The sequence below is a fragment of the Cheilinus undulatus genome, linkage group 23 (assembly GCF_018320785.1).
Source record: "Cheilinus undulatus linkage group 23, ASM1832078v1, whole genome shotgun sequence".
Taxonomy (NCBI): domain Eukaryota; kingdom Metazoa; phylum Chordata; class Actinopteri; order Labriformes; family Labridae; genus Cheilinus; species Cheilinus undulatus.
The window spans coordinates 30376687-30403276 of NC_054887.1; the positions used below are offsets into that span (position 1 = coordinate 30376687).

The 26590-nt window shown below is 39.5% G+C and overlaps 1 protein-coding gene across 1 annotated transcript in view; it reads left to right on the forward strand.

The window, feature by feature from the left end:
- The window catches only part of kiaa0930 (KIAA0930 ortholog), a 36314-nt gene continuing 9724 nt past the window's right edge, over positions 1-26590 (forward strand). The window contains exons 1-3 of the mRNA XM_041781360.1: positions 1-430; positions 21759-21907; positions 26062-26166. Coding sequence (XP_041637294.1) covers positions 286-430; positions 21759-21907; positions 26062-26166 — 399 coding nt within the window. The 5' untranslated portion in view covers positions 1-285. The remainder of the gene's footprint in view (positions 431-21758; positions 21908-26061; positions 26167-26590) is intronic.

The following is a 26590-nucleotide window of genomic DNA, read 5'->3' on the forward strand; positions in this document are numbered from 1 at the left end:
AAGTGTGAGGGGTGTTTCCAGCTGATCTGCACAACAGAAGGAGCAGAGTCCCCCTCGGCAGTCCGACCTACCTGCCTCTGTCTCCGGTACCACAGCACTGAGGATCGGCACCGGCCCCGGCAGGTCTGCTGTGCCGCATCAAGAGTCTCTTCCTCCGGATTAATCCCAGCTCTTCCCCCTCCCTCCTCCCTGTTTCTGCGCTTCTTTTAGCCGCCTGCTAGCTGCCGTGAAGCGGTGCCGCCGTCGGTAGCTGTTAGCTCGGACTGTCATGATCCCAGCTCGGAGATGGCGTCCTTCCCCGGTTTGTGTAAGGCTGTCGGGCCCGCGGAGGAGGAGAACGGAGAACTGGACGGATCCCTGCAGACGATGCTGAAGGCCATCGCAGACGAGAGGAACCGACTGAACATCCGACAGGAGATCAGTGGTCTGGGTGAGCAGATCAGTCCGTTATTTATCCTCTGTGTGGCCCTCAGAGTCTCTGCATGTGTCTTTAAGTAAATCATTTTTCTGAGGGGAACATCATGTCCGAGACCTTATCTATAGCACGTGTTTTTAAACGGTGTTACCTGTGTTATTCTAATGATCAATAGCATCGAAAAGTACCATAGCTTTAAAAGTCTTAGACTTTATCAGATGGCAGGTGCTAAGAAGAGGACTTAATCCATCAAAAATTTAAAGAAAACTGCTGAACACTATCAAAGTTGCACTATAACATCAGCAACGTTTCCAGAACAAAACTTTGCTTTCTTATTTGTGCAGTGTAGACAGCAACAGTAAAATAAAAGCAACAAGCATGCAGTTTAGCCTGCACACAATACTGCTTACCATCTCTGTTGATGTCTGTGTAGACGTTGCAGTGATTCTTCCTTCATGATACTGTTGGCAACTTATTTGTGTGATTTTGACATTATTTGAGTTTCACCTCGTACTACTGTTGGTGAAATGATGGCAGTTTATTTGCACCTTTGAACATTTGCAGCAGTTTTCCTTCATATTACTGCTGATACATTTTTGGCAACTCATTTGCATTTTTGACAGTGTGCAGAAATTTCTCTTGACTTTATTGTCAACTGAGTGTTGGCAACTTTTTGGTGCAGTCTCGACAGTATGCATGAGTTTTCCTGGCTATGTTTATAAATCAAGTGTTGTCAATAAATTGGTGCAGTGTAGGCCATGTGAAGGAGTTTGCCCTGACTACATTGTAAGTTAAATGTTGGCAACTTATTTGTGCAATTTAAAGAGTGCATAATTAGTTTTGAAATATATATATATATATTGTTGATTTAATATTAGTAAATAGAAGGAGCAACAAAGTATGCAAGACTATTTCTTGACTTATTTTCCAACTCAGTGTTGGCAACTTGTTTGTGCAATGTAGATATGTAGTTTGCCATAACTTTCCATGACTTTGTTATGAACTGAATGTTGGCAACATATTTCTGCAATGAAGACGGTATGCAGGAGTTTTCCTTGCCATCATCTTAATGTTGGCAACTCTGCATTGTTGACAGTGTGCATGAGTTTCTCTTGACTTTATTGTCAACTGAGTGTTGGCAACTTTTTGGTGTAATCTCGACAGTATGCATGAGTTTTCGTGGCTATGTTTATAAATCAAGTGTTGTCAATAAATTGGTGCAGTGTAGGCCATGTGAAGGAGTTTGCCCTGACTACATTGTAAGTTAAATGTTGGCAACTTATTTGTGCAATCTAGAAAGTTTACAATAAGTTTTGCAGCATTTTTTTGACTTAATGTTAGTAAGAAGAATGTGCAACAAAGTATGCGTGACTGTTCCTTAGCTTATTTGCCAACTCAGTGTTGGCAACTAATTTGTGTAATGTAGACGGTGTGCCATAACTTTCCTTGACTTTGTTGGCAATTGAGAGTTGGCAACATATTTCTGCAATGAAGATGGTATGCAGGAGTTTTCCTTGCCATCAAATTAATGTTGCCAACTTATTTGCAAAATTAGGACAATGTGCTATAGTTTTCTTTGTAAGGTTATTTAAATGTTGGTGCAATGAGTTTTCCTTCATCTTACTGGCAATAAAATGTTGACAACTCATTTGTACATTTTAGACAGTTTGACCCATAACATTTTTTTAAAATGTTGACAACTTGGTTGTGCAATTATTATGTGTATAATAGTTTTCTTTAACTTTGCTGTGACTTCAGTGTTCAGTTTAGACACTTTGCATAACTTGTCCTTGCAATTATTGTCAATTAAAAGTTGGCAAAATGTTTGAGCGATATTTTACAATTAAGACTGTGCAGTTGAACTTTTCATAACTATAGGGGAAATATTGTCAACTCAGTTGTGCAATTCAGATGATAAAATAACTTTCTTGACTTTGATGTTAATTGAATGTTGGCAACGTATTTCTGTAAAGTAGATATACTGGAGTTTTCTTGCTGTCAACCAAATATTGGCATCCTGTTTGTTTAATTTAAATATTTGACAGGGTATTCTCCTTTTAATATTATCAATTTAATATCAACAACCTATTTGTGCAATTAAGTCAAAGTACAGGAGATGCCCTTGTAGTTACTATGAATGACGTGACTGCAACTTATTATAACATTTACAAGGTACACAGAAGTTTTCCTTGACTTTGTTGTCAAGAAGCTATTGTCAGTTTAGACAGGGTGCAAGAGTTTGAAGTGATGTGGTTGTTATGGAATTATTGCCAACTAATTTGTGCAATATAGATGTTGTGCTAATAAAATGTTTGTCATGTGTTGTTGCTAGGTGGGCATTGTTCAGAAGTTTTCCCAGCCATTTTTGTCAACTAAATGTTGGCAACTTATTCATGCAAATAAAGACTGTGCTTGAGTTGTTTTGTTGTTTTTTTTTTTTGTTTGTTTTTTTTTGCCAACATTATTAATGAAATGTTGGCAACTTATTTGTGCAGTGCAGACGATATGCAATGGTCTTTCTTTCCAGTTTTAGAAATCTTATGTTGGTAACTTACTTGTGCATTGTAGATGCACAAATGTTGGTACCTTTTTGGAATACGTGCAGGAGTTTTCTTTGCCACTTTGTCCTCTAATTGATGACAACATGTTTGTGCAATTTAGACAGTGGTCATGATTTTCCTTGATATTATTTATTTGATGGTGGAAAATTATATGTGTGATTTAGATGCCTGACAGAAGTTAATCTGCATTTTTTTGCAATTAAAACAAGGAATTACACTATTTATGGTGTGTAGGACTTCTGTTTGAGTCGCTGAATTATCAAACACAGGCCTGTCCCAATGCTCTGCTGATGGTTCAAATCCCAGTCAGTGCATGAGCAATATCCAGTTTTGGCACTTGGGCAAGGTCCTTAACCCCTGCAACACCTGTGTATTCAGTCCTGTGATTGGTTGGTGACTAGTCCAGGGCGTGCTCGCCTAGTGAAGGCTAGGGTTGATTTTAGCTTTTAGGATAAGCAGTATAGAAAATAAATGAAGGAACTTTCTCCCAGAGGACTTTTTCTCTTCATATTAAGGCGTTATTCTCCAAGGACTTTTTCAGAGAGGACTTTCTCTTATTAGTTTTATGACTATGTAATAGCTTTATTCTCAGAATATCATGACTTAATTCTCTTACGGCTTTTCTGCTAATATTCCAGTTTTATTCTCTGATAACTCCCAGTATTATGAGTTTTCCTCTAATGAGTTTCCTGTCATATTACAGCTTTTCCCCCCTTAATTTCTGAGTATAGATGAGTTAATCCTGCGTTACCATGCACTAATGGATACAGCTGAAGTCCAGGCAGGTGATAAAAGCTGTGGTAGTGCCGTTTAATGCCATGCAGCTTCTCTCTGGTAGTTTTCTTACTTTGTTTTCTGTGGAGGTGTGGGATCAGATCGCGGGTCACATCAGCAGAGTGTGATTCTGCTTGTTTTTGTCGTGATGGAGAAATCAATAGCGCTCTGTTCACAGTCCATGACTTCATCACAGCCGCCGTTTATCAGCCTGCAGACTCTTCAGCTGCAGAGAGAGAGGAGTGTGTTTAAACTATAGCTAAGAGGGTTTTTATTTATTAAGGTCAGTTATTACTGTATGCAGATGTGTTCATTTTCAGTTTGGTATCATTGGGCAAAAAGATGATGCTTTGTTTTAAATCTGCATGTCAGACAAAACTTTAACATTTGGAGACGACCTGAAATTATCAGACCATTTTCATGATGTGCAACTGCACATAAGAATAATACCACCTTAAAATAATGAGTGGATGAAGTTTGGTAGGAGAGATTGTAGCATTTATGCAGAATTTTATGGTGTATCATCAATGGTACATTGGCTTTTAAACGAGCCAAGGCATACATATGCTGATTATTCTACTGTGAAATACTATTATGTGCATGTGCATAACTTTAAAGGTGAAATATAGTTATTTATCATCTTGTGCAATATGACCCAATAATCATGTTTAATTTTCTTTATTATTTTAACCCTGTATTGTAATTTGCTGTAGCTTGCACTAAATGCACTAGAATTTTAGAAAAATTTCACCTCACATTATTTATTTAAGTCTCATCTTCCTAAGATGCCATGTAGCTGAGTATGCTGCATGTGATTCTTTTTTGTTCTCCTTGTTTTTAGAGTTCCACAGCAAATTTCATTGTCCATTGTTCAATGGCAATGAAAATCTTCTATTATGAGCATGCATTGGGTCTCGTTCACCATTATCTTAAGCAACCTTTCCCAATCGTCGGTATGCTGAGGCCCAATTTCAGACCTGAAATTCTCCAAAAACCCTTATACAACCAAGCATGCATCTCAAATATTCACCTTTTAGTTTTCATATTTTTGTCTCCTAAATGAGACGTTTCAAAAGGCTTTCAGAAACATCTGTGGCATCTCAAAGTTCAACTAATGAGCCACTGACATTTGTTTTGTCTCGATCAGACATTTCAAAAGTCCCTTAAATGTTTGTTTCTAATAGTTATCTCTGTAAACATAAGCTGTGGCCCAGCAAACTCGGTCCTAGCAGCATTAATGTCTCAGAAAGCACTGAGAAAGTTTTAAAATCAGAAGGTTACGAGCTAGTCCAACACCAGTTAAACCATGACACCAGTTGTATACATCAGACAAAATAAACAATAAAAAGCTTACATGAGCTAAAACTTCTGGTTGTGTTTTATTACTTCTGAGACTTAGCCAAGTATTTTAGGATAATTTAGAGTGTGATTTTTATTTCTTTTTCTAACATTTTTTTGAATGACCTCTCGCGGTCCACCTGCAGTCCCTCTGGGGCCAACCTTTAGGAAGCACTGTTTTTAATTTTTTTTTTCTTGAATTTGTTCATGAAAATTTTTTTCTGTCAGATCTGGATGTCTACTTGCTGATTTCTTCTCTTCCTTGTTCATAAATAAATGAATGCCATGCCCTTGTAAGGTGGAAGCTCATGCATGTTTTCCATGCCTCTTTTATGCCCATATAAGGGCATAGGACTGAAGGGCAGTGTGCAAACACAGAGGCCACACAGTAATGAAAGAAGTAGTAAAGTGTCAGGAATGTCCACATTAAATTCCGTCTATCCATTTTCTGCTTATCCCGTTCGGGGTCACGGGGAGGCTGGAGCCTATCCCAGCGAGGGGCAGGGTACATCCTGGACTGGTCGCCAGTCAGGCACAGGGCTGACATACAGAGACAAACAACCAGGCACGCTCACACTCACACCTGCGACCAATTCAAAGTCACCAGTTAACCTAACGAGCATGTCTTTGGAGGTGGGAGGAAGCTGGAAGACCCAGAGAGAACCCATGCACACAATGGGAAAACATGCAGACTCCACGCTGACCAGGAAGCAAACCAGGGACCTTCTTGCTTCCTGCAGCCCCCACATAGAGATAAATCATAAAAATGAGGGCATACTGGACTCTAACATCTCCAACTTTCATGTGCATGTAAAAAGGTGAATGGTGGAAATTTCAGGGCCAGGCTGTGCTGAAAATTTCTAGAAATTTTGAGGAATGTCAGTGTCCAAAAAGGCACATGTGTCTAAATTGCGTATTTTGCTTTAAACCAGTGGTTTTGAACTGGTCGAGCATCAGAACCCACCACCTCAGTGTTGAAAATTGTTATCAAAATTTTCAGTGCATGGATGCATTTTAATTTTCTTTAAAAGTGTGGAGATTTGGTGAATTCTCAAAGGGGTTTCTTCATTCTTTTGAGAAAACCAGTTTAGTTAAATGGGGTGAAGAATATAGATGAGCTGAAATGTTGAGAGAAAGCCCAATTCATTTATCCTCACTGGAAAGCCTAAAAAAAATATCTGTGGATTATTTTTTCCAGCATGCATTCACGGCCCACTGGAAACAGCCTGCTACCCACTTTTGGGTCTCGACCCACCACTTGAGAGCCACTGGCTCACATCGTAAAGGGCACTTTGACATTATGCCTGATTGTTTTGTGCTCTGCGCATACCATATGCATACAGTCCAATACTGACGGTGGTAGTATGCCTGTAGTTGGGTTGCAAACCCGACAGCCATGGGAACTCTGACCTTAATTTATGTTCTGTGCAATGGAATCCATCTTGAAGCCTTCTGTGGATGTTTTTCTTATCTTTAAGACACCCACAGTGACCCACTTCCTTCTTCTCCATCTAAAATGCAACTCAGAGGATAAAATGGACCTGTGCTGTGAGGATAGGATGGTTTTGAAGAGACAGGAAGTGACTTTACAACTGAAGAGTTCCCAGTACTTTAGCATTCTTTTGCCCAGATCCTGATGAATTGAGTCTTACCACCTCTAAAAGCAGTCCAGGGAACAGTGCCCGAGTACAGTTCTCACTGATCAAATGTACTTGGATCTGGGCCCAGGTCCCTGATGTGAAACCAGCCTGAACCCTCATGTAGAAAGGAGTGACGACCGTACGTAAAAGCTCATGTTTCTGCCAGGTTAAAGCTCTAAATTTGTGTTTTCAGGACGCTGATGTAACGCTCCGGCTGCTGCTTAAGTCTGTGAACTCTCTTTTAGAGCAGAAACATGATGAGGACAACATTATTAAAACAAAACTTCCAACCCAACGCTGAGGTTGAAACAAAGGTTTAATAAAGTCCTGAGTCACTGTTGATGCTGTCAGATGTGACTCACTCTCAGCAGCCTGAAGAGGACCAGCCAAGGACACGGACGGTACAGAAACACCAGCTACAAACACAACAGCACACCGGTGTGACAACAGGAACCTAAAAGCACAAACCAGACCTGCTCTAGAGCTGGTTTAACGTCAGGGCTGTCTGTCTGCGTTACGTCACATTAGACTTCATCTGCGTCACAAATTAAGACACTTGACTGAATTTCTTCACATTGTCAAAACATAATGAAAATTCAAAAGTGATTATTGCAGTTAACTCTAAAAATCCAGCAGAGACGGGATGTTTAAGAGCTGCTCCCTGTGGTGAAAGAAGAATTTTTTTTTTTTTTTAAAGATTTATTTTTGGCCTTTTTGCTTTTATTTTGATAGGACAGTGGATAGAGTCAGAAACAGGGGAGAGAGCGGGGAGAGACATGCAGGAAATAGTGCCACGGGCCGGATTCGAACCCGGGTCGCCTGCGTATATGGCATGCACCTTAACCACTCGACTACTGGCGCGCCAGAAGAACATTCTTTTAACCAAAAAAAATTTCTTAAATGTTCCCCTCAAAGAAAAGACTAGATTCTTGTGAAAACTAGAGTTATTCACAAAGCATCTCAGCCTTTAAAAGAGCCCCTAAAGTGAGAGACTGTTTGTAGTAGTGAGGAGGACCTTGAAGAGGTTTTAGAGTTTCTGAAGTTAAATGGAAACCTGTGAATTTTTTTTCAAACTCAAAATGAAGACTACTACTCTCTTTGATTCTAGTTGGCCGAGCAAACAAAGTGTTGGTGCAGATTTCAGAGTGTTTTGGACAGGCGTCTCTACTCACTGATTAAAGGCTCTTCATATTCTTACAGTTAAAGCAGGATCAACCAATCACAGCTGCTGAAAAGTTGTCATACCTGACAACAGGGTTGTCTATGCTGAGTCTTGTGATTTTCAAATCTTAAATAATTTTTAAGAAACAGGGTAAATGACTTGGCCTGACTTTATGACCACACACCTGCTAGCTGCATCCACGATCTCACAGAAACTCGTGTGAGCAAATGTGACTTCACCAAGAGGGTCTGCTGCAGACCTTTATGATGGGGCGTTGAGCTGCAGACCTCTACAACAAGGCAACCTCAACCGCGGGGCAGAAAGTGATGTGAATCACTTAAATTGGAACCAGAATGACTGAATGATGTGTATGTGTGGAGGTTAGGGTTAGTGTCTATTTTTCACAACAGCAACATTTTATAAACTTTTTTTCTGCATGTTTTTGCCACTTCTAAACCAAATCTTGCCACTCTCTGCCTATTGTTGGCTCTGTTGACTCATTATTGCCACTATTAAACCCTTTAACCACTTTTTAAGACACATTTCACAATTTGATGTGCTCATTTTCTGCCTGTTTCTGACTATTTCTGCCTCAGCTAACCCTTTTTTGCCAGTTTATATCATTTTTCATCCCATTTCACCAAATGTCCACCTATTTTTGCCATTTTAATGCCATTTCATCCACTTTTGAATCCCCTCTTACCACTTTATATGCCCATTTTTGCCACTTTCTGGTTATTTTTTGCTACTTTTATCTCATTTTTGGTATTTCTAACCCATTTCTGCTACTTTTAAAATCTAATTTCCCCACTTTTCCCACCATTTTTTGCCATTATTAACCCATTTTAGCTATTTTTAATGTATTTTAATTCTGTTCTTTACAAAAGTATTTACATTTTTAAGAGGGCTTCTTACTACACAAACGAATTAAAGTTTGCTTCTTTGATAAGAGTGGTTATTATTCAGATTAAGCATAAAATACCACCGCTTAATTTTACAATGGACCATGGTTTTGCTGGCCCCTAGTATGGCTGGGCCCCAGAAAGCTCTCCCATGTTTCCCGCCTTATGTGTGGCCTTGTCTGCATATGGCTGCTGTTGATTGTGCATGGCTGTGTTTATTCACCTTCAGGTACAGTGGGGGTCCCCGGTCACTAGTACCTTCATTTTAGGGGTTGCAGGCTGAAAAGGTTGAGAACCCCTGTTATAAAGGTCCCCAGCCAGATGCCTCTTCTGGCTGTCGTGACATGTGTTACAGTTGCAGCAAAAGTAAAAAAAAAAAGTGAGTAGAAGATGCGAGTGGAATCCAGGTTGAGATGAAGGTTTACTTTGTGAGAATAACATCTAAGCGGTGACACTCTCATTGGTTGCTGTTGGTTCTCTGTCTGAGGTAACCAGCCAGATTCCATGTCTGTCATCAGACCCTGGGGGCGGCTTACAGAGGCAGCAAACTGTGGAGTGTCTTTTGGCGATGTCCAGATCTGGACTTTGCTGATGACACCGTTATCCTTGGGGAGACGGTCGATATTCTCGTGGGGACTCTAACTTGCTGAGTGAGCAGGCTGAAGCATTGGGAATGCATGTCTCCGGGGCCGAAACAATGATCCAGTGGATGCTTTCATTGAATCCGAGTCTGTGAATGATGAGAGAGTGGACGTTGTACCTTGGATCGATCCGCTGATGGTGAGACTGAAATCAAATGCAGATTTGGGGGCGATGGGTTTGCTGTGCAAGGCAGTCTGGCATTCCCAGTCTCTAAAGTTAAGAGTATTTTGGTTCTCGGTCATCCTGGTTTTACGATACTCATGTGAGGCCTGGGCATTGACAGATCTTAACTGGTCGGACATCAGGATGCTTGACCACCTCCTTACGAAAAACCCCAAATGCATTTAACAAAGAATGTTTCAACCTTAGATGCATAAGAGTAAGAATGGATGTTTATCGTGGAATTCCCTCATTATCCTTGGAAGACCAGCTTTGCTACTCCCAAGAGAAGAAGAAAAAATAAGGGGACATCTTTTGTAAATGGTGTAAATTTACTGGAAACAGCTATGCAGCCCACTTTTAGCTCCCAACTCTGCACTAAACTGCATAAACACAATGCAAACATCTAGGTGTTGAATGCATTTGTGCATGGAAGACAGTGTGCAGCAATTTTCCAACATTTTTTAGAATTCCAACCTGAAATTGGATTAAGTCTTCTGATTTCGTTGCTGTGGATCAATAGTGTTTGATTTTTACCAGAACCCTATAGATGCACACTCTGAAGTCATGACAGCCCTATTCAGCAGCTTCTCCATCGTCTCTACAGTTTGAATTGTTTGAATATCTTGCAGCATAAACAGACTGTACAGTGTAAACAGATGGGAGACGTCCCACTGTGGCCTCCTTCTGTCTGCGATGTCCTGCAGTCATATACGCAGCCATGTTGGTTTACTGTATTCATATAGGAGAGAGTTAGAGGACTGGAGTGCTTCTAAAAGTGCTGAAATCAAACATTCAGGTGGCGTTTCACTGACTCAGACGTGACTCCGTGTTTGAACAAAGACTTAGAGTCAGCCTGCATTAATAATTCAGGAGCTCTGTAATAATTCGTGTCTGTCTGAGTGAGTCACGGCCGGCTATTTTTACTGTACAGTAACGCTCATCACGTCATGCAGTTTGTGGAGAGTTGGCTTCTATCGATCGATCTGCAGATCTATTCCCTCTGAACGACACCGAGCTGTAGACTTTATACTAGAGTCTGAGTATTTATAGACCCTCCTCTGGCTGTGGAGGGATACGCTGGTGTGTGAGGAGGTAATTAAACCCAAATCATTCATGTACATGTCGCCTGACTCCTGTTTGAACCGTTTAGCAGAGCCAATGAAGATCTGACAGCAGTTTGTCCCTGATTCAGTCCTCTCCTACACACCTGTCTGATGAAACAAATATACAGACATTTCTGTCATTGCCTTTTAATTTACCACCTACACAGCGCTCGGAGAGACGTAAACATAGCTTTAGTATCCTAACGAGACTCCAGAAGAATTTAAAAAAACTCCATCTACCAAATGGTGAATCTGCTCTTTTTCTCTAATGGCTCAAAATAAGACTGAAGATCTAAAGTTTTTTTTAAAGCTTTGATTGATTTTTATAGTATTGATCATTACAATAAGAGAGATTGCATTGCTTCAAATAAGGTGAAATCAAAAAGTGTCAAATTATCAAAGATTTCAGCAACTTTATTTGCTTTTAAAAGTGTTAAATCTTTACTCTTTGCCTGCTTTACTGACTAATTTACTCACATGATGATTTTAAACTTACCGATGAACTACTGTTGGGAAAATATTGAGCTTCAATTTCAAATACAGCTTTGGCAAAAATGCAAGATAATCAAGAGAAACTGATTGCAGTGCCCCTTCCACCAAACAGCTCTCATCTTTATTTAAGTGAGGAGCAGAGAGGACCATGGCAAATAGTTTGAAAAGGCAACAGAGCTGAACAATATGACAGACAGGTCACTGGGGTTGACAAAACAAGTAAAACGGCTGCATTTTATTTTATTTTATTGCTGATAAAAACAAAGAAAAAGGAAAAAACATAATAGAACAAGAAATACAACACATGTGGGTCAGAATAATTTGGAATTAAATAACAGTTGATAAAGAAATGTGGAGGAGAAGCCTAAGAAACCTATGGGCTTGTCTAATGTGGAAAATTGAATCTTACTAACACAGTTAAAGTAGTGCAAATTAAAAGTCACATATTATGCAAAATACAATTTTTCAGGCTTTTCTAACAAAAGTATGTGTCCCTGGACTGTCCACAATCCCCCGACGAATCAGAAAAATCCACCCCCTTTCTCTTTCGCCACCTTTCAGAAAATGTATACTAAAACAAGACGTTCTCAGATTTTCCCCTCATGATGTCAGGTTTGGTTGGCCCTCCCTGCTTAGAAGAAAGTCCCACCCTCCTTTTTTTTTCACAGATGACATTAATTTACCCGTTGTCCACCATGTCCAACATGTAATCAACTGTATGAAGCCCAAAAGAGGCAGCTAAGGAAGTTCTAGCCAAAATAAATAAATAAATAATAATACATTTTATTTTGGGCATTTTTGTGCCTTTAATTGACAGATGAAGGACAGTGGATAGAGTTGGAAACAGGGATGAAATAAGGGGAGGGACATGCGGTAAAGGGCCCCAGGCCAGATTCGAACCCAGGCCGTCCACATATGTGGGGCGCGCCCCAAACCACTAGGCCACCTATGCCCCAGATTTTCTCTTTTGAAGTTCTAGGTTTTCCACTTTTCAAATTCTAGACTTTTACTAGGGCTGAATAATTGATCGCAAATGAGATCAGAATTCCATATGGCCTGCTGCAATTTTCAGATGGCAGAAGGTGCAATTTTGTCTTTAACCTGAAATTTGTGACAATATACCAGTTTAAAAGTTTTTTGCAGAGGGGCATTATGCATTACATATCATGCAATCATTTTAGTGGTATATTTTTAGAAAAGTGTGCAAAAAAATCCTGTTTTCTTTAATTTGGAAGGTTTTTCTTGTTGAATATGAGAATCATATTAAAATGATCCCTCCCTTTAATACAGCAGTCCATATCAAATTTGCCAAAATGAGTCGAAATCATCACAATTAGATATTTTTTCAAAATTGTTCAGCTCTAGTTTAATCTAATATTGTGTTGACTATAGTATAGAGTTAATTACCTCCGCCAAGGAGGTTATGTGATCGGATGGGTTTGTTCATTTGTTAACAACATAACTCAAAAAGTTGTGGACGGATTTTCATGAAATTTTCAGCAAATGGCAGAAATGACATGTGGAAGAACTGGTTAGATTTTGGGAGTGATCCGGATCACCGTCTGGATCCAGGAATTTTTTAAAGGACTCTGTACTATTGGGAGATAGGGCTAATGGCGGAGGTCTGCACTGTTACCACTTTACACCAGGAGATGGCGTACATGAGTAACTTCAATCCCAGCAGCATTTTGGGTGTGTTTCTATTCAACGCTTTGGAGTTTATAGAGTTTGAAAGACGCACACCCGGTCGAGGAGACAAGTCGGAGCGTAATAGAGAGAAAGACAGCGAAATGTAGCAGGAATACTCACAATGCTGGGAGGAATAGAGGAATATTCACCCTCTGCCATGACTTCCAGTCGTCCCATAAATATTAAACAAAAATAAATACAAACTTCATAGTTCTCTTGAACTATAGTACAACATAATCACTCTACTGAATTTTATTACAACTACTTGAATAATTCTTTTATTTCCTGACCTTTACAGAAAATGTTTCTGACTCCTTTATTTACATACAAACCTCCTAAATGACTTCTATACCAACTTGGTGACATTTTAGGTGATTTTTCCACTCACTCATAGTGAAGTGGCTCACTTCATATTTATTCTTGCTTTCGTACTCATATTTTTTAATTTGCTTTGCAAGTTTTATACAGTTAACAAAGTTATTTATTGACTTTTATACTGTTTTACCTCCTTACTACTTATCTTCTGACCACCTGACTTATAGTTATCTTACATAGTGACTAACTGATTTACTAGGCTATTTATGACGGACAGATTTAGAAGCAAAATCAATGAATCTCTGATGTGTTCTGGCGTGAATGAATTAAGCAGGGCTTTTGTCGAGGTTATAAAGTGTTGACTTGCGACTTCATGCATGTTTGGCTCTTGTGTTTCAGGATTTAAAAGTCTAAACTTGAGTTATGAATCTTTATGCCAGGACAGAGACCTGATGTATCCTCAGACGGTCCACATCCTGTCAACCAACTGATCTTTTAGAGAAAACAGGAAGTGTTTAGTGTGACTGAAGGATTAGTCAGTGCTGTAGGATCCTGTAGGAACGCTCTGATCTCGGTGACGTCTTTAAGCTAAATCCTCTCAGCCAACTGGTCCTGTCATCAGTTCCACCGCTGCATTTCAAACAGAAGACGGGTAGAAATCACATGACACGTTATTCGTTCAACCTGGGCACATGACAGGGGTGACACAGAGATGGTCATCAGACATGCTATAGTGGAACCAGGATCTAGATATAAACATGGGACTGACAGAGGATCTTCAGGTCTTTTAGGACATCAGTTCCCAACTTCTTAGCTGTAAATAAAACTTAAAATCTTTTTTACAGTGTAAGAAAGCACAGCAAAATACAGACATTCAAACTTTATGCAGTCTCGCCCAGCAGATGTTTTTTCTCAGCCTGTTTTCCTCCATGTTTCTCGTGAGTCTGTGCTTTAGTTCTTACATAATCATTCACTTTCTTATGAAATGTATCTCCTCTACTATGTCCACTTCGCTTGACTCGGGGCTTTTCAGCCATTACTTGTGATGCTTTTTACGACCAAGCAAGACTATTTTAAAAAGGTTTCTTCAAATTGAGCCGCTGGGAATCAAGATGAGATGCATGATGCCAGGATGTCTGGGAATCTTTCCACATAAAATCTCCTCGAGTCTTTTGGTAGCATTGTCCCTGAGTGATTAAATGTTTACAAAAGAGCCAGAAAATGTAGAAGATAAAACTTTAACTTCCTGTTATGAGTTTAGGTATCAAGAAGAGGTGCAATATACGTCTATTGATGGCTAGATATTTTCAACTATGATCACTGACATGCCAGCCCTTGCAAATGCAGCTGATTTTGTTCTTTTGTAAGCCGACCAGATGTTTTATACTGATGCACAACAAACATGACATCTTCATGCAGCATGGGTGGGAGTTATCTATGAGCACTGGCATTAAAATGCAAAGACTGTCTCTTGTTCCCCTTGGGCACTCTGACCTTATCTCTCTCAGGTTGGGTGGACTGGTAGCTTGTGATTAAAAAACTGCAACTGCAGTGAAATGAATCAGTCTGCAGTGAATATAGGGATGAAAGTATATTCAATGTGCAATATGTAATTCTGCCACTAGGGGGCTTTTAATCAAAATAGTAACACAGGATGACATCAAGGGCAAGTAGAGATCTCCCTGATTAAAAGGATATAAAGCCACTTAATAGTGCAAAAAAACTGCAGTTCCTCAAGTGTCCACTAGAGGCTGGCTGCAGAAGCAGCAGGTCTCATAGACACCCATGTTAAAATGTCCGTTTTTACAGTTGATATAAACATGCATAAACCCTAATTTGAAAACGATTTTGATTGCAAAAGTTCCTGTTTTTATGGGCACACACTGTGCAAGGATGAATTCTTTAATAACTTGTCTGTTTTATTTTTGAAGGATATGGATTTATGCGTAATTAGGGATGCGGCTGATATTGCTGAATGCAGAGAAGACAGATGTTTATGTGAGGGCTGGACCCGCCACTGTTCCACCTCTTTTTCTGTAGTTCGATTGAAAGTTAGTTTAAGGTGGGGATTTCTGTGTGGTGATCACTGTGGGTAGGGGGAAATCATGGGAGTGTTTCTTTACTACACTTTTACAACTGGTCTTAAATTTTAGAAGGCAGATTTATTTATTTACTTATTTTTGTTTATTTATTTTTATTGTGAACATGTATATAAAAGATATTAAGACATGCCCTTACCTTATATTTGTTTTCTAGCCAACATTATACAGTATGATTTGAGAGCTGAACGATTTTAGAAAAATAATCTAATTGCAACTTCTTCTCCAATATTGCGATTGTGATTTGATATGTGGTTAATCCTGAACTCTTTTTTATTCCTAAAAAAATTATTTAAAAAATATCTAATTCTGAAGATTTTGACTCACATTGAAAATTGGATATGAATTGTTGCATTGAAGGGTTTTAGTCATTCTTGTATTTAAGAAGAAAAAAGCGCAAAATGAAGGTAGGATTTTTTTATAGGCTATTCCTAAAAAATATGCACTTGAACGATTTCATTATTTGTCATGCATAGCATCTCTGCTGCAAAAAAAAGTTTAAAAATACTATTTTGACACAAATTTCAGGTCAAAGAAATATTGCACCTTCTGCGATTTAAAAATTGCGACAGGCCATATCTAATTTTCAAATAATTGCCCAGCCCAGGGATTTAATCTTTTTTTTTTTTTTTTTGTGTACATAATGCTCATCCATGTAACAGCTAACAGCATTTATAACAGTCAATAGCTTAATACCCAGATTTCAGCATTAGGATAATTTTTTTTCTCTAAACTATTTCCTCAACAGTAAATTAAATAAAAAATGTCAGCCCTGATCTTGTAACCAAATAAATCTTGCATGCCTCTCATTTTTGATTGTTTGTGATGCATAAAGTTTTGTTAATTTTTCTCAGTTCAGGTCTTAAAAAGTCTTAAATTTAATTTTTAAAAAGTTTAGGAACCCTGTAATACAAAATAACAAAGTCTGAAACACTTTTTACCAAAACATTTTCACATTTTATAAAACAGACTTAAAATTTAAAAAACATACATTTAAATTGTAAATTTCCATTTTGCAAAATAAATTTACAAAAAACACGAAACACGTGAAGTGGGACGCATTTACCTCTTAAACCTCTGAAAGACATTTACAAACAGGATCTCACTTTAAAGGGAATGTACCAGGTACCAGAACTGACCAAAAGATGAAGTTTAATAAAAGTGTTTCAGACTTTTTGTAATTTTGCATCAGTTCTAGTTAATAAGTTTTAAGTTTTGTAGAAGCTTTTCACACTTTTTGTAATTTTTCATTGGATTTTTTTTTTAAATACTTGTTTCAAGCTTTTTAAAAGTGTTTTTCTGATGATATTTGTTTTATGAAATGTAAATATATCTTAGTTGATGTGAATTTGTTTCAAGCTTTTTAAAAGTATTTCAGTCTTTGTGATTTTGTATTGCACTTCCAGGCCACCGTACCAAACCCCTGTTTTGGGCATATGGATAACAATAGACTGCACATTTGTACCTGCAACCACATTAACGATATGTCTTCAGTGATGACCTGATTCAGAACTCACTTACCTGCCTCTTATGAAACAACATTTCTATTGCTCTGTTCCTGTGGTTTAGTATCTCTACATGCTGTGTTAAGTGAAGCCTCTTGTTATAGGAATGAATGGAGGAATTAGCCTTGAGGTTAGCAGTGCCTCTTTAACTGCTTTTCTCCCTCATGTTGTCATAAACATGCTATTAAATGCCACAGTGATATATTACTTAGTTCAGTCACACTCTAGTCATACATTAATCATTTTATTGCAAGAAGGATGTACAGTTTTACTTGGCAGAGAAGGCTCTGCTCTAAAGATGCTCCCAGCAGCATGATTTGACTTTCCAGGGAGCACATGGCTAGAAACCCCCATATGGATGGATACATTAATGACAGTTGGTAAAATTGGTTCAAAAGCAATAAATACATAGTAGCATGAATCTGAATATGAAGGTGCAACAGGCTTTATGCTATAAAGGAGGAGGCTGGGGAGTAGGAGGTTAAGCTTTGCTAGCAGCATCAAGGAGCATCAACGTTAATGCAAGGAGGGATTAGTGAGAAGTATGTCTTATTTAAATGGGCATTGTGCTGAGAGAAAGAGCTGTGATTGGCTGTGGGAGTTGGGAGGCGATAATTGGATCAGCTGGCTGTCAGCTGATCCTAGCTGGATGTATGACTACTATGTCCTGCATGAACTAAGGCTGAGCTTCATTAAATAAATCTAACCCTAACCCTGTATGAGAGACAGTGCTTTTTGTCTGTTTTTGTGGTTGTTTCAGAGACATAAAAAAGGCAAAATGGTACCAAATGAAGAGCCATGTAGGAGCTGAAATGCTCAACTGAGACAAATAATCCGGATCAAATCTGATGGCATCTCAGACTCCCTCTGCATGCAATCCAAGCCATTGGATATAACATTTAGGATTACTACTTTGTATCTGAAGGCCCAAAACAGATATAAATCCATCAATGAAACTCTGAATGGGCTATAGCTGAGACAAACCTGCTGAGCTTGGGCGTCAGCAGCACAAGACATAGGGGTGGTACAGCAACAGAACAGCAGCATCCATGTCATAGGGTTAGTCATTTTTAATTGACCTATGAAAACTTCTTTGCAAGGCTTTAGAGTTACATGTAGACACTGGCATCATCGAAATATTGCATAAAAAGCTGAGATTGACCTTAAATTTCTATTCTAGTTGATATTATTGGAGCTGTTAATCCCTCTATGTAACCTCGCTCTAACCTCGCTGCCTCGGCCGCCACCGTTCATCCATCCCTCCACCCGTTAGTCTGTCCATCCTTCAGTTCATCGCTTTATCGAGGTCACTGGAGCTTTGACAGAGCATCAGCGAGCCCCCACAGAGCGTTATATAACCGTCATGAAATATAAAAAGAGCCTGAGCATGGCCTATCATACTTCTCCTCGGAGCCGGCAGAGATAGATTTGGGGTGATTCAGCTCACTTTCTTCAGACGATGAGTGATAGCACGCCCGGTTTCATACCACAGTTGATGTATTTTTAAAATGGGATGTGTGGCTTAAAATAGAACGAGACTTTTCTTCGAGGCTGCAGGAATAACAAGACACTCAGAAATATGCAGGAAACGGACAAATATACAATTGTAGCATCTTTTATATGAGACCAATTTAGAGAGATGGATCAGATAGCTGAACACTTAAAATCATCTTCTGTTGGTTCAAACACCAACATCCTACTGAGAAGACAATGCACAACCCTGAACTTTCTCAGCCTATGTGAGAGCAGTTACTTGTTGCAGAATGAAAACCAGCACTAAAGTCGACTAATCAGACCTGGACTGAAGTGTTTCCTCTCACCGGTATGATGATTCCACTTACCGTTCAGATGTGATGCTCGGTGACAGCTGCAGGTTTTCTGGAAGCTTCATCTGCTCCGTTTGCCAGCGGGTTGTGTTCACTGACTCACCTCTGTCTAAAAAGAACATCCTTTGTGCCAAATCTGCCTGGATGGAGCCCAGAGGTCGTTCTTTCTCTCTACAGCAGGAGCAGTGGGCGTTGGCTGCCGGCCGGGACTCAGAGCTGATGTGTTACTGCAGCCTGATGAGATGTTCACACCAGTGATTAATCTGTGTTTGGGAGAAAGGCTCCAGGTTGTTGAAATCAAATGGGGTTCTTTGCTGTAAAACTGGATTTTATATCATCAGCTGATCCGCTGTAATATCTGGAATATAAGTGCATCTCAGTAAATTAGAATAGTGGACAAGTCAAAAGTCAACCTTGTGTTTTCAAACATTTACCTTTTTATAATACAGTTGTTTCTTTTCAATCCATTACAAGTTCTTTTTTCCATGACAAGTTTCTGTTGTAGTTTCAATCTACCTATAACAGCAGGTCCGTATACAAGTGGGAAGTTAATTGCTGTTAGTTGAAGACAGTAGACAAACCACAATGACACTGAAACAGCTTAAAGTGTAGAATAGTGGAATTTTAAAGAGCAATAAAAAGGATGTGTTTGATCATGATTAACTACAGGTAGGTCGTCGGTTGTTTCTCACTCAGAAGGTTGTAGGTTCAGGGTGTTGGTATGGATGCGTATGAATGAGATTAGGTCAGGGGTTGTCAGTGTAGGAATCGGGACCCCATTAGGGGTCGCGAGACACTGAGAGGGGGTCTCCAGATGCCTTAAAGAAACTAAGAACATTTTTGAATTACACTGTTGCCACTTTACACCAATTTTGCAAAAATTGTAACCCTTTTTCATCACTTTTCCCACAATTTTGCGAATTTTTGCAACTTAAAACCCGTTTTTTGTTCATTTTAAACCCTTTTCACCACTTTTTTTCTGCATGTTTTTGCCACTTCTAGACTAAATCATGCAATTCTCTGCCTATTATTGCCACCATTAACCCCTTTTACCACTTTTAAGCCACATTTCACAATTTGATATGCCCATTTTCAAAGAGATGTTGAGACCCCTGGATTAGGTAATACTGATGGTCAAATCACCATAGCATCCTCTTCCATCAGTGTGTGAATGTGGAGTGAAAGGGAATGGATGGGATGCTTTGAGTAGTCAGATGAGTAGAAAATTGTTAAACAAGCTCCCTGCTTCTCCCTTTGGGGTCACGGGGGGCTGAAGCCTATCCCAGCTGTCACTGGGTGAGAGGCGCTGTGCACCCTGGACTGGTCGCCAAAGCAACAGGCAAACCATGAACTTTCTTTCTGCAAGGCAACAGCGCTAACCTCTGCGCCACTGTGCAGCCCACGCCTTTAGCTTAAGATAGCACTAACTGGAAAGCAGAAGCATAACTGGGCTACTTGCACAAAGACAGAAACTATACCTAAATCCTTAGAAGTATAAATGCTGCCACAATAACTGAGGCTCATTGGACATCAGTGAGTCATTTTGTACATGCACTCCTGCATATTTCTCAGTGTATAACAGTGTTAAATACGGGTCTCTGTTTTTGAAATACCCAAAAATCAATATTGTTTTAGCTTGTTGATACTACTATCAAGTCTCACGGGCTCTGTGACGTAACGCCATTTTAAGATACAACTGGTGTAAAAAATACAGCAGTTCTTGCAAGGGGAGCATAATAGCCTACGATATTGTGAATCATATTAAACCAGAATGTGGTACCTATGGGTGTAACATACACCCATACCACTCTCTTCAGCTGTTTCAGGACAGTTCTCTTCTTCAGCTGCTCAGATAAATGCTGAAAAGTGCTCCAAAACTTTGAGCAAGTCCTGTTTGTTAACAATATTAATCCAGTGTAGAAATCCATGATGGAATCGGCAAAATTAAAGTTAATTAGCTAACTTAACAAGCAGAAGACGGAAAATATGACGCGTTCAGGTAACCTCCATAAATTAGATGACTGTATTCTATATGTTATGATGTGTTCAAATGTCACATAAAAATGGGAAAATGTCGTTTTTGATGAAAAACTTCAATAAATAGTGTTAATATGAAGAATGTGTTTATATTTTAGGGATATACAATAGATGTGACAGACTAAATCATAGCTTTTTAACTCAAGCACTACTCAGCTAAGACCCCTCATAGTTATTTTGTCTTTCCACCAAACTATAGAAAGTATCAATAGTGGTATTGATAAGGGCACCAAGTCTGAAAATGTACAAATCATGTCTGTATTTGAAGGTTTCACAGAGTTATTTCTCCTACAGCAAGTGTGTATTATTGCAAATGACAACCTCTTATGATAAATCTGTCAAAGTTCAGCATTTCTGCTTCTTTTAATGGTTAAACAGAACAAGATTTTCATAGTTGATGTCAAAATCTCCTTTTTTTTGCTGTTTTAGTCTTTAAAATAATGCACATACTAGTATGGATTGACCTCTGGGCTCCAGTAGCATGGTCTTTTATTTCTTCAAGTCAAACCTTTGAGGAAATGTTTCGTTGAGGTGACCTTCTCCTACAGCTCAGGTGTTTCCACGATTAAATCAAAGCCTGAGCCGGTCGATTCAAACAAGGTTACTCCACACCGTCCAACATTAAATTAACCCTAATCCAATTTGTGCCTGTGAAATTAAATCAAATGCCAATACAGCATGTTTGTGTTTGCACTACAGAGCCGACAGCCTTCATTTATCTTGTCATAGACAGAATTCACTCACAGCCTTATTTTCATACAGCCACAGTTAAAAATAATAGTTCTAATGTCTAGAGATCCACAGCCTACGCTGAGCGTCTGTTCTGTTAAATGAAAGTCTGACAAAGTTAATTAACCCCGACACAGAGCTGCTAATCCTAAAAAAGTAATCAAAGTCTGGATGAAGTTTGTCCTGATAAGTCTGGAGAAATCGTGTACACTGAGTGTTACTTTAATTTCACTGAGAGCTCTGGGTGAAAGATGAACTGCTTCATAATCATACGACTGTAATCATACAGGCTGGAACTTTTCAGAGACTTTCTTTCTGAAAACGAGACATTTAAATAAATAAAACTGACTTTGTGTTTGTTTTTCAGGTTGTTTTAAAGATGACCGCATCGTGTTTTGGACCTGGATGTTCTCCACGTACTTCATGGAGAAGTGGGCTCCTCGACAGGATGACATGCTGTTCTACGTCCGCAGGAAGCTCGCCTACGTCAGCGCGGACAACACCGAGGGGAAAAAGGTGAAAATGAACAACATAGCGCCATTGTATTAACAGGACTTAGTACCAAGTAAAGGCAGATACAGGATTTGTTCCCAAAAATATAACATTCTCACGTCACCCAATAAATGAATAAAGAATTCCTTTTTATTTCCCTTCAATTCCTGGAATTAAAACAGCCTCTGTGCATGTAGGTACCTGTAGCCCTTCTGTCTGCATCCCCCTCTCCTCTTTGTTTCTGTGCTGTCTATCCTTCTCTTTTGTATTCTTGCATCTTTCTTCTTTTTTTTGGGCCTCCCCCGTCTTTTCTCTCCCTACACCTCCCTCCTCTCTTTCTGCATCTTCCTCTTGTCTCTACATGTGTCACCCTCCCTTCTTTCTGTATCACCTTCCTTTCCTTTTCTGCATCCTCCTCTTCTCTCTGTCTGCATCTCCGTCGTCTGTATCTTTCTTCTCTTTTTCTGCATCTCCCTCTTCTCACTTTCATGCATTTTCCTCACATGACATTCAACTACTGCTCTTCTTTTTTTTAAACGCATCTCACTCTTTTCTTTTTTTTGCATGCCTCTTCCTTTTTGCATCCTCTTCCTCTCTTATGCATCCCCCTCTTCTCTGTCTGAATCTCCCTTTTGTCTCATCCTGCATCACCTTTCCTTCTGCTTCCCTTTTCTGCATTTTCCTCTTATCTCTTCATTCTCCTCACTTTTTCTGCCCTCTTCTCTCTGTCTGCATCTCCTTCTTTTCTGTCTGTAACCTTCTCTTTTGTATTCTTGGATCTTTCTCCTCTTTTTCTCCATCTCCCTCTTCTCTCTCTTCTCATATTCTGCATCTCCCTCTCCACTCTTTTATGGATCCCCCTCTTTCTTTTATTCCCCTTCCTCTTTACTTTTATGCATCCACTGACTCCTATCTTTTATGCATCTCCCTATTGTACTTTTTTGGCATCTTCTTCTTTTTTTATGCATCTCTCTCTTATCTTTTCTGCATTTCCCTCCTCTTCATTAATGCATTTCACTATTTTCTCTATTATGCATCTAAATCCTCTCTATTTTATGCACCTTCTCTTCCTTTCTTTTTGCATCTCGCTCCTCTCTTATGTATCCCCCTGTAAAGCCATATTATGAAATAACGCCCCATTACGTAATAAACCTAACCATAGGACTTAGTGTGGGCTCTAAGGTATGCCCTACCCAATTACCTTGCCCTAACTCTAACCGCTTAGTGACTTATGCCTAAACCTAATCACCCTTTAGCGCTCTAGACTAAACACCTACCCTACTACTTTGCCGTAACCCTAACGGCTTAGTGGCTTAGAAAATGCGGCGTTATTACGTGATGGATGGAAAATGTATTACATTATTACATAATGCAGCACTGCACCCCCTTTTCTCTGTCTGTATGTCCCTCTTGTCTCATTCTGTATCACCCTGCTCCCTTTTCTGAATCTTCCTCTCCTCTCTTTGTACACATCTCTCCTCACCTTTTCTGCATCATCCTCTTCTCCTTTTCTTTATGTCCTTCTTTTCAGTCGATATTGTTCTCTTTTGTATTCTTGTATCTTTCTCCTCTATTTCTCCATCTCTCTCTTGTCGCATTCTGCATCTCCCTCATCTTTCTTTCATTTTTGTTCCACTTTACTTTATGCACCCCCTGCCTCCTATCTTTTCTGCATCTCTTTCTACTCTCTATTATGCATCTCTCTATTTTACTCCTATTTGCATCTTTTTCTTCCTGTCTTTCTGCATGTTCTTCTTTTCTCTTCTCTGTAGCTCCCTCTTAAATTTCTGCATTTCCTTCTCCTTTGTTTTCTTTTTTATGCACGTCCTTTTCTCTTTTATGCATTTTCCTATTCTTTCTTTCTGCATCCTCCTCCTGTTTTGCATCTCCCTCCTTCCTGATATATCCCTTCCTTCTCTTTCGATATCACCATTCTTGCCTTTTCTGCATCTTCCTTTTCTCTCTTTGTACTCCACCCTCCTCACTTTTCTGCATCGTCCTCTTCCCTCTGTCTGCATCTCCTTCTTTTCTCTCTGTATCCTTCTCTCTTGTATTCATGCATCTTTCTCCTCTTTTTCTCCATCCCCCTCTTCTCTCTTGTCTCATAGTCTGCGTCGACATATTTTCTTTAGGCATCTCCCTTCTCTTTCTTTTATTCCTCTTCCTCTTTACTTTTATGCATCCCCTGTCTCCTATCTTTTATGCATCTCTCTCTTCTCTCTTATTAATCTCGCTCTTTTCTCTTTTTATGCATCAACCTTTTCTTTCTTTTCTTTTTCCCTCTTCTCCTTCTCTGCAACTCCTCTTTACCCTTCACAACTCCACAGCAGTTTCAGCAAATACTTGTTTAGCATGAGTCTGGTGCTGCTGGAGGTTTCTACCTGGTTAAAGGAAGAATTTCTTTCCAGCCCATGTTTGCTGAAGGATATTTGGTGCCGAGGTCTTCGTAAAGAGAAGCAACTTAATCAGGGTAAAGTAAATAGTGAATAGTTAACAGCATGGAGGCTATATATAACCAAAGCCATGCTGTAAATCTACCTGTAATCAGTCCCTCTCATATTGTTAATGATATGTGAGTAATCTAACGAAATAATTACAAAACCTGTAAGCAAACAGAGTGTAGGGAGTCATGACCTTATGACTGTTTCACACTCGTTATTAAGAGTAAAAACTGAATCTAAAATTAATGTTTTAGTCTCTTTGTGTGCAGTATGAGATAATATCAGAGTACATATGGCTCAGTCTCTGCTCCCTGCCCCTCCTCTTCTCTTTATTATTAAATTTTCTGAACACTCGTCTAGACTGACTCTGTCTGCCTTTTTGTCCCACATCACTTTCCATCGCCTGGTTGCCATAGCTACACGTCATTGTTCTGTGTCCAGGTGGGGTTAAAAGCTCCCATCCTCATCATCTTCATCATCTCTGTCTGTCTCATCATACAGAAAACACAGCCGGTGTCACAGAGATGAAAGTGTGGTTGTTTTCTTCTGCTGTTTGAGGATAGAGACTAGTGCAGAAATCTGAATTAGCATCTTGAATCATTAAATATTTACTCTCTTTAGCTGCCTTTTTATATCTCTGATTGAGAGTTTAGGCTTCGCCGTTTGCCTCTATTTAAACCGACCCGCTTTCACATCCACTGGTCTGCAGGGAGATACAAGGTCCCCACATGCCAGCGTTCATATTGCTCACAAACCAATTAGAGCACAGGAATGGTTGCCATGGTTACGCTGCGGCTGTGTGGAGTCCATGGGAAATACCCCTTCACTGAGGAAACTGATTCATGCAGAAAGAACAGCGCGGTCATGAAGTCAGGCTTTCTATTTTAATTCTTTACACCAGCGACGATGAAAATGTACCTCACAGCTCACACGTTTAAGCATTTCTCTGCTGCAGCTTTTTATATTTAAACCAGTGTCAACTAAAAACAAAAGTTCAAACATGGCCCACATGTCCAAAGGCTTTCTGATGCAAGAGGAAACATGCACTACAGTTTAAACTTTGTCCGATTCTCCTGTGCTTTATTACACAATAAAATGTCACACAATGAACTGCTGATTTGGCAAAACAAGCAAAGAAGAAATGGAAGTTTGCTAAATGATGTTTCTCTCCTAAACCGGGCGTTCACTTCCTGTACCAGCTTACGACGTTCTCCATTGTGGCTCGTGTTTAACTGTGATAAGGATGGCTGACCTTTAAGGTAATGAGATGGAGCACAGAGATGGGAAAGATCAAAATACTTAGCTCATGGGGGTTGCATTGTTGAAATGTTGCATGGTGGGAATAGAAAATGTCATGCATCGATAATAAAACATGGTAGTATGGAGGGAGACTAATGTATATATATTATTATGCAATTTATAAGACTTGCAAATGCTGCACAGGTGCTGTGAAGTATAAGAAAATATATAAAACATATGTATTTGGTGCTTTACACTATATGGACAAAAGCATTTGGCCACACTTGTTAATTATTGAATTCAGGTGTTGTAATCAGACTTAGGTGAATAAAACCAGTCGCCTAGCCATCCATTCTCCATGTGCAAACATTTGTGATCCTAAATTCATATGTAATGCACCGTCCCAGCTTTTTTGTTTTGGGGTCCGTGCACAGAATTTTCCAGGTGTGTGCACTGACCCACAGCAGGTACTGATGAAGCCTGTCTGCTGTGTTTCAGGTGGAGGTGGAGGTTTACAGGAGAGACTCCAAGAAGCTGCCCGGCCTCGGAGACCCCGACATCGACTGGGAGGAGAGTGTCTACCTGAACCTCATCCTGCAGAAGGTGAGCACCGCTCTCTCTGAGACCAGCAGTTTTAACTGCTACTTATGTGCACTAATGTAATAACATGACAAAAATGAATGCAATTGAACCCTGATGTGCAGAATTTATCTGGGTTAAAGGGAAGGTTGGGCTAGGAGAGTGTTTACTAAGAGCTTCAGTCTCTTTGGGATCTTAAATGTGTTTAGATCATGTCATTATTAGATTTTGGTGTATTTTATGGAGGCAGTGACCTTATTTTGTTTGGCTAGAGAAAAGGACAAAGAGCTCATGAATATTAGTATCATAAGCACAATATAAAGAGGTTCTCAAAGTGGGTCCTGTGCCCCCGAGGTTGGGTGTAGAAAGGTTAAATAAAAATAATGCATGCCATTTGTTATTCTGTGTTTTTGTAGAGTAATTTTAGGTTAACATAGGGCTGAATCTA